Source organism: Ranitomeya imitator, chromosome 6, assembly GCF_032444005.1.
Source record: "Ranitomeya imitator isolate aRanImi1 chromosome 6, aRanImi1.pri, whole genome shotgun sequence".
Lineage (NCBI taxonomy): Eukaryota > Metazoa > Chordata > Amphibia > Anura > Dendrobatidae > Ranitomeya > Ranitomeya imitator.
The window spans coordinates 484,830,493-484,843,342 of record NC_091287.1 but is presented as its reverse complement, the minus strand read 5'-3'; the positions used below and the strand labels follow the sequence as shown (position 1 = coordinate 484,843,342).

Here is a 12,850-nt window from a genome sequence, read left to right as displayed (position 1 = left end):
CACAGAGCTGGGATCCTCTGACACAGAGCTGGGATCCTCTGACACAGAGCTGTGATCCTCTGATATAGAGCTGGGATCCTATGACACAGAGCTGGGATCTTCTGATATAGAGCTGGGATCCTCTGACACAGAGCTGGGATCTTCTGATACAGAGCTGGGATCTTCTGATATAGAGCTGGGATCTTCTGATACAGAGCTGGGATCTTCTGATATAGAGCTGGGATCTTCTGATAAGAGAGCTGGGATCTTCTGATACAGAGCTGGGATCTTCTGCCTTGGGTCATGCTAAGCCACCTGGAAACATTTGATGAAGAAAGTTGGGAGCAGTTACACCTCTTTGTGTTCTGCACAACCATTACTTAATTCAAAAACAAACAGACTGAAAAAAAATGAAGTAACAGAAGGGGATTAGAGGAGACGTGTGAGAGAGGCCGGGATGAGAGTGCCCTGTCTGCACAGTGATGAGTCCCAGCATCCAGATGGCCGGGGAAAGTGCTGCTCCTGGGTTACTGCAGGGCAGGCAGCTTGGGAACATGGTACAAGTCCACCAGGTCTGAGAGGAGAGTGTGAGGATAAAGCTGGCAATGTGCTCTCCCCATTGTTACCATTACTTGACCCCCTGTGACCTGTGCAAGACACAGATGTCTGCTACCTCGACCACCTCCCACTGCTGGAGCCCTCCCACCCTGCACCTGGGTAGCTGAGCCTGGCTGTCTGCTGCCAGTGTGCTGCCTGACTGTGCAGGGAGAGCAAGAGAAATAAACATAGAGGAGAAGGAGGAGGAGGAGGAGGAGGAGGAGAGGACGAGATTGCAGCCTTATGCTGGAGATCAGAGCAGATCAGGCTCCTGCCTCCTCCATGACAGACCCACACACCACTGCTGCCCCTCTGCAGACCACCAGTGACAGCAGCAGCAAGCCTTGACTTCTCCAGACCACTCTTGTCTACAGCACCAGGGTCCTGTCAGCCCCCCAGTCTTCCCCACCCCCTGCCTCCGTCCTGAGGAGCTGTGGGCAGCTGGAGTTCTTCCCTGAGTTCGGACTTGGATCCTCTGGACTTGCAGCATTCCTCCTCCTCCTCCTCTTCTTGGTTATTAATATTACTTCTGCACTTCTGCTCCTCCAGCCTCTTCACATCAGACTACAGGAACTTTTATTTGCAGTTACTGTACAAGCCTGTGGCGAATGGTGGGAATTTCAAGCCCCTTCCAGTGTAAGTAGCATCATGTCCCAGAGCTTCTCAGTCAGCTGGTGGACCTGGGACCTCTTCTACCTGGTTCCTCCAGGGATGGAGGGTGTGTGGCCATGGCAGTGCTGCTGGTTATACAAATGCACTACATTCATATTTTAGGGGGATCATCTGCATCTGAGGTTTGTAGGGTCTCCAAGTTTTAGCTCTTTGGTGATGATGATTTGTAGGCGATGTGCACAGTATTCTGTATTTATAGCAATGGGTTTGTGCAAAGTATGGAGATCAGTCATCATTGATTATGTGTGCTGGAATCAGGGGGCTTTGTATAGTGACCTACATTGATACCTTATGGAGAGTATTTTCTATTGTATGGACTAATAATATTTTCCTTGGCATCCCTGTGTGGGACCTAAGGGGGTTCAGCTTCTAGTTATAGAACAAAGACTTCTTCATAAAACTTATAGTGGATATATGATGCCTGGACTGACTGCAGATCTGGAATAGAAGAATATAATACTGGGGGATTGTACAGAAGCATATACTGTAATGGGGCATACAGTTAGTGCAATATTCATACATATAGAGAGAGACATAGACAGCAATGACCGCATACCACATTATATATACACCTGTATATATGTATACATGCATATATATGTGTTATACAGTTAACACTATCTGTGTATATATATTTGTACATATATAAATGGATAATATGTATGTGTGTGTGTGTTATACAGTTAATACTATCTGTGTATATATATATATGTATATATTTATATATATGTATATATATATATATATATATATATATATATAGCAGTAACTGTACTCCACATTGTGTATATATACATATATATATATATATATACACATGTATATATGGATACACATATATGTTGTACAGTTAATGCATATGGAGAGAGAGCAATAACTGTACTCCACATTTTATATATGTATATATATATGTGTGTGTGTGCGTTATACAGTTAATACTATCTGTGTATATGTATATATATATATGTACATATTTATATATATATATATATATATATATATATATATATATATATAGCAGTAACTGTACTCCACATTGTGTATATATATATATACACATGTATATATGGATACACATATATGTTGTACAGTTAATGTATATAGAGAGAGAGCAATAACTGTACTCCACATTTTATGTATATATATATATATATATATATATATATATATATATAGACAATCTGAGAGTGAATGCTCCATGTATGTCCATCTCTGCCTCCTCTGCTGTATACATACTGTATGTGCGCCACGGTGCAGGCTGGTGACATAAAGCAGGAGCTGCTCACTCTCCATATACAGATGTCCTGACTGCACAGTGTGAATGGCTGATATTCTCCCACACCATAAGAGCAGGATGTATTGAGGACAGGTCTGCAGTGAGTGGGTCACATTGCCCCACAGTGTATCCTCCCCCCACAGTGGTGGTGATCAGTGCGGGCTCCCACTTCTTGGCCACTTGATGCCCCTGATGAATGTACCTGCAGCCTGGGATAATGGGCTGACAGTGGCCTCTGTCCCTATATTGTGGCCGGAGCCTTTCATCCTGGGTGGAGATGAGCCGGCATCTGGCCAGAGATAAGCAGAGCCGCTCTGGGGGGCTATAGTGGGCTCTGCTGCTTCCTGGTGGGACACACAATGTCAGCCAGAGTTTCCTTAGGAAGCGCAGGCAGCTTCCTCCAGGGTTTTTCAGGCTCCAGCAAACCTTTCCAGGAAATGATCCTTCAGGTCTGTAGCTGCAATGTGCTGGGGAAATGTGTATGTTGTGGGTGCAGATGCTCCTCATGGACAGACATATGGACAGTGGCAGCTCCTAGATGTGATTACACCGGATCATTTTACTAATCGAGCTGAGGCCAGAGTCTGTACATTGTGATGAATGCTCCATCCAGGGCTGCAACACTATCAATGGGTCACCTACAGCCTGGACCTGGGAACACTGGTGACTGAAGGCTGGACACTGTGTCACCTACAGGGTTACAGGTCATTCTACAGTCAGCTTTTTTTGTTGTAGAACCATAAGTCCCAGCATGATTTAACATTATGCTATATAGAGAGAGGTGAAATCCAAAGTTTTTAGTTTTTGCCACTGTATATAACATGAGCATCATCATCATCATCATTATTAGTATTATCATTATGGTTTTGACACTATGCTGTATATAATATCATTGTTTTCTTACACAGTTACATAAAGATATATGGTTACATAGATGCATCAAGTTCAACCTTTCTCCACCAATTTCTTCTTCTTCTTCAAATTATTATTAATATTATTATAAATATTATTTTACTTTTGACACTGTCCTCTATATAGTGTTATTATTATTATTATTATTATTATTATTATTATTTTGACACTGTGCCGCACATAGCATGATTATTATTAATAATAATAAGAAGAAAAAGAATAAGGATGATAATAATAAGAAGGATGATAATAATGATAATAAAAATAATAGTAATAGTAAAAAGAAGAAGAAGAAGCAGAATTTAGCATAAATCTTTAGTATTATTGCTCAGATGAAGTTGATGCTTCTCCACATAGTTGTAATATTCTTTGCTCCTCATCTTTTAGTTGCAGATAGATGCATGTGGTTTTCTAGTGCCACCTGGTACAGTGATGTGACAGCCATTGTTTGCCTCTGTGAGATAGCCGGCCATTGTGGAGGGGGTTTATCAGGACAGTGCACTTGGCAGCTATCTGCACCTTTTAATGATGTCTCTTTTCCAATTAAAGAAGCAGCTGATGATAACAGTAGATAGCGGAGTGTATATTGTGTGGTGTGGGAAGCTGTCATGTGTCCTGTGCTGTGGAGGTGATCTGGGGACTGTGGCTCTGTTCTCACACTCAGGTCTGACTCCCTCATCCAGCAAATGCTGGGGCTCATCATCATCATCATCATCATCATCATCATCACTGCAAGCACCAAGTCACACTCTGTCCACAGTAATATGCTGCTCACCAGAACACTAAATCATATTATATATACATATCTACAGACATCTAAAGAACATACATAGAATTATCTATCTATCTATCTATCTATCTATCATCTATCTATCTATCTATCTCATTCCTTCTATCTATCTATTATTATCTATCTATCTAATATCTATCTATCTAATATCTATCTATGTATCTATCTAATATCTATCTATGTATCTATCTAATATCTATCTATCTAATATCTATCTATCTATCTATCTATCTATCTAATATCTATCTATCTATCTATGTATATATCTATCTATCTATCTATCTATCTATCTATCTTATCTATCTATCATCTATCTATCTTATCTATCTATCATCTATCTATCTATCTATCTCATTCCTTCTATCTATCTATTATTATCTATCTATCTATCTAATATCTATCTATCTAATATCTATCTATCTAATATCTATCTATGTATCTATCTAATATCTATCTATCTATCTAATATCTATCTATCTAATATCTATCTATCTAATATCTATCTATCTATCTATCTATATATCTGTCTATCTATCTATCTCATTCCTTCTATTTATCTATATTATCTATATATCTCATATCTATCTATCATCTCTCTATCTATTATCCATCTATCTATTATCTATCTTATCTGTCTATATTATCTATATCATCTATTATCTATCTCATATCTATCTATCATCTATTATCTATCTTATCTATCTATCTATCTATCTATCTATCTATCTATCTATCTATCTATCTATCTATCCCTACCATTAAACAGTCAATAACATGTGTCTATTTGTCCATAACTGGATTGAATAACATAGTTATTTGCAATCTTATATATTGATTACAAACTGTATATAGGTCGATCAATATAGGAAAAAAATATTAATATATTTCTACAAAATGTAATAAATTAATAATGTAGTTAAAAATAAACTAAAAACTCCAAACACTTTAGATTTCTCAGTAGCTGTTATTGTAGCTAACTGTAGATGTGACGTCTACATGGTGCGTCTAATACAATTTGGTATAATGGATGGCACATGTATGACCTTGTAGGAAAAACAACAGAAGTCAAGCTCTGAAAAAAACAAACTAGTGTTCATTAAAAAAAATGAAAGAAGATTGTCTACAGATTCATATTCTATTTATTTAAATGCTTAACTTAAAACTATTCATAAAAATGTGCATAGTTATTGGATGAAGAATACATGTATATATATATATATATATATATAACTAATATATACAGTGGGGCAAAAAAGTATTTAGTCAGTCAGCAATAGTGCAAGTTCCACCACTTAAAAAGATGAGAGGCGTCTGTAATTTACATCATAGGTAGACCTCAACTATGGGAGACAAACTGAGAAAAAAAAATCCAGAAAATCACATTGTCTGTTTTTTTAACATTTTATTTGCATATTATGGTGGAAAATAAGTATTTGGTCAGAAACAAAATTTCATCTCAATACTTTGTAATATATCCTTTGTTGGCAATGACAGAGGTCAAACGTTTTCTGTAAGTCTTCATAAGGTTGCCACACACTGTTGTTGGTATGTTGGCCCATTCCTCCATGCAGATCTCCTCTAGAGCAGTGATGTTTTTGGCTTTTCGCTTGGCAACACAGACTTTCAACTCCCTCCAAAGGTTTTCTATAGGGTTGAGATCTGGAGACTGGCTAGGCCACTCCAGGACCTTGAAATGCTTCTTACAAAGCCACTCCTTCGTTGCCCTGGCGGTGTGCTTTGGATCATTGTCATGTTGAAAGACCCAGCCATGTTTCATCTTCAATGCCCTTGCTGATGGAAGGAGGTTTGCACTCAAAATCTCACGATACATGGCCCCATTCATTCTTTCATGTACCCGGATCAGTCGTCCTGGCCCCTTTGCAAAGAAACAGCCCCAAAGCATGATGTTTCCACCACCATGCTTTACAGTAGGTATGGTGTTTGATGGATGCAACTCAGTATTCTTTTTCCTCCAAACACGAAAAGTTGTGTTTCTACCAAACAGTTCCAGTTTGGTTTCATCAGACCATAGGACATTCTCCCAAAACTCCTCTGGATCATCCAAATGCTCTCTAGCAAACTTCAGACGGGCCCGGACATGTACTGGCTTAAGCAGTGGGACACGTCTGGCACTGCAGGATCTGAGTCCATGGTGGCGTAGTATGTTACTTATGGTAGGCCTTGTTACATTGGTCCCAGCTCTCTGCAGTTCATTCACTAGGTCCCCCCGCGTGGTTCTGGGATTTTTGCTCACCGTTCTTGTGATCATTCTGACCCCACGGGGTGGGATTTTGCGTGGAGCCCAAGATCGAGGGAGATTATCGGTGGTCTTGTATGCCTTCCATTTTCTAATTATTGCTCCCACTGTTGATTTCTTCACTCCAAGCTGGTTGGCTATTGCAGATTCAGTCTTCCCAGCCTGGTGCAGGGCTACAATTTTGTTTCTGGTGTCCTTTGACAGCTCTTTGGTCTTCACCATAGTGGAGTTTGGAGTCAGACTGTTTGAGGGTGTGCACACTTGTCTTTTTATACTGATAACAAGTTTAAACAGGTGCCATTACTACAGGTAATGAGTGGAGGAAAGAGGAGACTCTTAAAGAAGAAGTTACAGGTCTGTGAGAGCCAGAAATCTTGATTGTTTGTTTCTGACCAAATACTTATTTTCCACCATAATATGCAAAAAAAATGATAAAAAAACAGACAATGTGATTTTCTGGATTTTTTTTTCTCAGTTTGTCTCCCATAGTTGAGGTCTACCTATGATGTAAATTACAGACGCCTCTCATCTTTTTAAGTGGTGGAACTTGCACTATTGCTGACTGACTAAATACTTTTGTGCCCCACTGTATATATATATATAGTGATCTGAATTATTTTTAAATAGTGTACAAAATGTGATACAGGTGTATAGAGTGAAATACACACACACACACATATATATATACAGTATATATACATATATACACACAAGTATATCCATATACTGTATATATTAAATACATCTGATATATCTAGAACAATATGTAAGTAGATGGACAATAAGTATACACACATATGCAGGTAACAGATACACATTTTATATTAAACATATACATAAAGAAATATTTGCTAGATAGATATGGAATAGACAGATAGATAAAAGATAGATAATAGATAGATAGATACACAGTGACATGAATGGCCAGGACATCTGTGTACAGTAGATATGAGAATAATGAAGATGAGAGCTGTGTTTGTCATCTGCTGCATTTCTCACATTATCACAAGGTGCACTGCACATCTCTGCCCTCACACTGCACATCTCTGCCCTCACACTGCACAGCTCTGCCCTCACACTGCACAGCTCTGCCCTCACACTGCACAGCTCTGCCCTCACACTGCACAGCTCTGCCCTCACACTGTACATCTCTGCCCCCACACTGCACAGCTCTGCCCTCACACTGCACAGCTCTGCCCTCACACTGTACAGCTCTGCCCTCACACTGCACAGCTCTGCCCTCACACTGCACAGCTCTGCCCTCACACTGCACAGCTCTGCCCTCACACTGCACAGCTCTGCCCTCACACTGCACAGCTCTGCCCTCACACTGTACAGCTCTGCCCTCACACTGCACAGCTCTGCCCTCACACTGCACAGCTCTGCCCTCACAATGCACAGCTCTGCCCTCACACTGCACAGCTCTGCTCTCACACTGCACAGCTCTGCCCTCACACTGCACAGCTCTGCCCTCACACTGCACAGCTCTGCTCTCACACTGCACAGCTCTGCCCTCACACTGCACAGCTCTGCCCTCACACTGCACAGCTCTGCCCTCACACTGCACAGCTCTGACCTCACACTGCACAGCTCTGCCCTCACACTGCACAGCTCTGCCCTCACACTGCACAGCTCTGCCCTCACACTGCACAGCTCTGCCCTCACACTGCACAGCTCTGCCCTCACACTGCACAGCTCTGACCTCACACTGCACAGCTCTGCCCTCACACTGCACAGCTCTGCCCTCACACTGCACAGCTCTGCCCTCACACTGCACAGCTCTGCCCTCACACTGCACATCTCTGCCCCCACACTGCACAGCTCTGCCCTCACACTGCACAGCTCTGCCCTCACACTGGTCAGCTCTGCCCTCACACTGCACAGCTCTGCCCTCACACTGCACAGCTCTGCCCTCACACTGCACAGCTCTGCCCTCACACTGCACAGCTCTGCTCTCACACTGCACAGCTCTGCCCTCACACTGTACATCTCTGCCCCCACACTGCACAGCTCTGCCCTCACACTGCACAGCTCTGCCCTCACACTGTACAGCTCTGCCCTCACACTGCACAGCTCTGCCCTCACACTGCACAGCTCTGCCCTCACACTGCACAGCTCTGCCCTCACACTGCACAGCTCTGCCCTCACACTGCACAGCTCTGCCCTCACACTGTACATCTCTGCCCTCACACTGCACAGCTCTGCCCTCACACTGCACAGCTCTGCCCTCACACTGCACAGCTCTGCCCTCACACTGCACAGCTCTGCCCTCACACTGCACAGCTCTGACCTCACACTGCACAGCTCTGCTCTCACACTGCACAGCTCTGCCCTCACACTGCACAGCTCTGCCCTCACACTGTACATCTCTGCCCTCACACTGCACAGCTCTGCCCTCACACTGCACAGCTCTGACCTCACACTGCACAGCTCTGCCCTCACACTGCACAGCTCTGCCCTCACACTGCACAGCTCTGCCCTCACACTGTACATCTCTGCCCTCACACTGCACAGCTCTGCCCTCACACTGTACATCTCTGCCCTCACATTGCACAGCTCTGCCCTCACACTGTACAGCTCTGCCCTCACACTGCACAGCTCTGCTCTCACATTGCACAGCTCTGCCCTCACACTGCACAGCTCTGCCCTCACACTGTACATCTCTGCCCTCACACTGCACAGCTCTGCCCTCACACTGCACAGCTCTGCCCTCACACTGCACAGCTCTGCCCTCACACTGCACAGCTCTGCCCTCACACTGCACAGCTCTGCCCTCACACTGCACAGCTCTGCTCTCACACTGCACATCTCTGCCCTCACACTGCACAGCTCTGCCCTCACACTGCACAGCTCTGCCCTCACACTGCACAGCTCTGCCCTCACACTGCACAGCTCTGCCCTCACACTGCAGAGCTCTGCCCTCACACTGCACAGCTCTGCCCTCACACTGTACAGCTCTGCCCTCACACTGCACAGCTCTGCTCTCACATTGCACAGCTCTGCCCTCACACTGCACAGCTCTGCCCTCACACTGTACATCTCTGCTCTCACACTGCACAGCTCTGCCCTCACACTGCACATCTCTGCCCTCACACTGCACATCTCTGCTCTCACACTGCACAGCTCTGCCCTCACACTGCACAGCTCTGCCCTCACACTGCACAGCTCTGCCCTCACACTGCACAGCTCTGCCCTCACACTGCACAGCTCTGCTCTCACACTGCACAGCTCTGCCCTCACACTGCACAGCTCTGTTCTCACACTGCACATCTCTGCCCTCACACTGCACATCTCTGCCCTCACACTGCACAGCTCTGCCCTCACACTGCACAGCTCTGCCCTCACACTGCACAGCTCTGCCCTCACACTGCACATCTCTGCCCTCACACTGCACAGCTCTGCCCTCACACTGCACAGCTCTGCCCTCACACTGCACAGCTCTGCCCTCACACTGCACAGCTCTGCCCTCACACTGCACAGCTCTGGCCTCACACTGCACAGCTCTGCTCTCACACTGCACAGCTCTGCCCTCACACTGCACAGCTCTGCTCTCACACTGCACAGCTCTGCTCTCACACTGCACAGCTCTGCCCTCACACTGCACAGCTCTGCTCTCACACTGCACAGCTCTGCCCTCACACTGCACAGCTCTGCCCTCACACTGCACAGCTCTGCCCTCACACTGCACAGCTCTGCTCTCACACTGCACAGCTCTGCCCTCACACTGCACAGCTCTGCCCTCACACTGCACAGCTCTGCTCTCACACTGCACAGCTCTGCCCTCACACTGCACAGCTCTGCTCTCACACTGCACAGCTCTGCCCTCACACTGCACAGCTCTGCTCTCACACTGCACAGCTCTAGCTCTGCCCTCACACTGCACAGCTCTGCTCTCACACTGCACAGCTCTGCCCTCACACTGCACAGCTCTGCTCTCACACTGCACAGCTCTAGCTCTGCCCTCACACTGCACAGCTCTGCCCTCACACTGCACAGCTCTGCCCTCACACTGCATCTCACTGCCCCTTGGCACTGCAGCCCTGGAATTGCCCAGAGTTTGACACTTGCCTATCGATCAGAACAAGCAATATAATCCTATAGAGCTGCACTCAGCTCTGCTTTATCTGTGCACAATATTTCTTTGTTGGTATCGATATATTTTATTTGTTGAGAAATATTAGTTTATTTGTTAAACACAGTAGTATCAGTCTGATAAATATCATCTCAGCACAGAGATGATATCTGTAATATCTGCTCAGCTGCTGTCACAGATATGTCGATAAATAGATCAATTGTATGAAGTGCTATCACCCCCCTGTCTCCACATTATTGGATTAGTGCTGGATTTGTGAGAAACCCCCCCCCCCTGCTCCCCCCCCCCCCCGCAGTTTTCAGATGTTTGATTCACCCTTTCCTTACCAGCTAGCTGCAATATTGGATTGAAGTTCATTCTCTGTCCTCCATAGTACACACCTGCGCAAAGCAATCTTACCTTGTGCAGTCATGTACTACGGAGGACAGAGAATGAACTTTAATCCAATATTGCAGCTAGCTGGTAAGGAAAGGGTGAATCAAACATCTGAAAACTCCGCCCCTATGACCCAAAACTGGTTCCGCCAAATTCAGGTGACAGAGTCCCTTTAATTAGTGATAATAACATATCATAGAAACAGATCTAGTATTGTGGAGAAGATGGAATAGATGAGAAATCACACACTAAGGCTTTCTATCTGTCTAATATATGTGTGTGTGTATATATATATATATATATATCTGTTTAGCTATTTTAATTTATACATGTACATATTGTTTACATCTGCTAGTGGCTATGTCTATCTATTATCTATCAATTATCTATATATCTACAGTATCTATTATCTATCTATCTATCTATCTATTCTATATATATATATATATATATATATATATATATATATATATATATATATATATATATATAAACATAAGATGAATAGATTGGTATATAATAAGAATAACATAAAGAAATGACAGGTTTCATCATTGTATGAACATGAGGGATTAATACCCCCATCGTCAGGATGATCACAAAGCACCATTGCCCTCTCACATGGCTGAATTTCCATTGCACATTGCCCCTTGTATATATAATGTCATATACAATCAATGTCAGTAATTAGCCTGAATAATTAATAAAACAAATTAAACACCGTGGAGCAGCACATTTCTTAGCATCTGCTGGGAGAGCGGCAGGAGCTGCTGGGGATTATATACTGGAATCTTCATTCTTATTATACAGGCAGCTTATGTTTCATTAATACTTGGAGGTCATGTGAGCCCAGGAATGTGTGCACAGATGTAGCAGAGCCCAATATTGCTTGGTCCTTGTCATTTGTCATACAGAAAGAGAAGTTCATCCTACTATATAAGGCTACTTTCACACTAGCGTTTTCTGCAATCCGTCACAATGCGTCGTTTTGCAGAAAAAAACGCATCTTGCAAAAGTGCTTGCAGGATGCGTTTTTTCCCCATAGACTTGTAATGACGACGCATTTGCGACGGATTGCCACACGTCGCATCCGTCGAGCGACGGATGCGTCGTGCTTCTGCCGACCGTCGGGAGCAAAAAACGCTACATGTAACGTTTTTTGCTCCTGACGGACCGCTTTTTCCGACCGCGCATGCGCGGCTGGAACTCCGCCCCCACCTCCCCGCACCTCACAATGGGGCAGCGGATGCGCCGGAGAAATGAATCCGCTGCCTCCGTTGTGCACTGCGCTAAACGCTAGCGTCGGAATCTCTCCCCGATGCATTGCGACGGGGAGATTCCGACGCTAGTGTTAAAGTAGCCTAATTGTCTATGTTCCACTTCCGTCTGTCTGTCTGTCTGTTGCGGAAATCTCGCGCCGTTGATTGGTCGCGGCTGTCTGTGAGCGACCAATCAGCGACAGGCACAGTCCAGCCACAAATTGGCCCCTCCCTACTCCCCTCCAGTCAGTGCCCTCTCCGTACTCCCCTCCAGTCAGCGGCCACATAGGGTTTTAGCAGTCCGTTAACGCTGCCATTAACCCTGTGTGACCAACTTTTTACTATTGATGCTACCTATGCAGCATCAATATTAAAAACATATTATGTTAAAAGTAATAATAAAAAAATGGGCAATATACTACGTGGCTGTGTTATATACTGCATGGGCGGTGCTATATACTATGTGGCTGTGTTATATACTGCATGGGCGGTGCTATATACTACGTGGGCTGTGTTATATACTGCATGGGCTGCACTATATACTACGGGGCTGTGTTATATACTACATGGGCTGCGTTATTTACTATGTGGGCTGTGTTATATACTGTGTGGGCTGTGCTATATACTACGGGGCTGTTAT

At 44.3% G+C, this 12,850-nt stretch overlaps 1 protein-coding gene across 2 annotated transcripts in view; it reads left to right on the top strand.

Annotated features, from left to right (window-relative positions):
- Positions 1-719: 719 nt before the first annotated feature.
- The window catches only part of RUNX1T1 (RUNX1 partner transcriptional co-repressor 1), a 209,544-nt gene continuing 197,413 nt past the window's right edge, over positions 720-12,850 (top strand). The window contains exon 1 of one of the 2 annotated variants that reach the window (XM_069731601.1): positions 720-1,212. In XM_069731601.1, coding sequence (XP_069587702.1) covers positions 1,185-1,212 — 28 coding nt within the window. In that variant the 5' untranslated portion in view covers positions 720-1,184. The remainder of the gene's footprint in view (positions 1,213-12,850) is intronic. The other variant, XM_069731606.1, reaches the window with a different exon arrangement.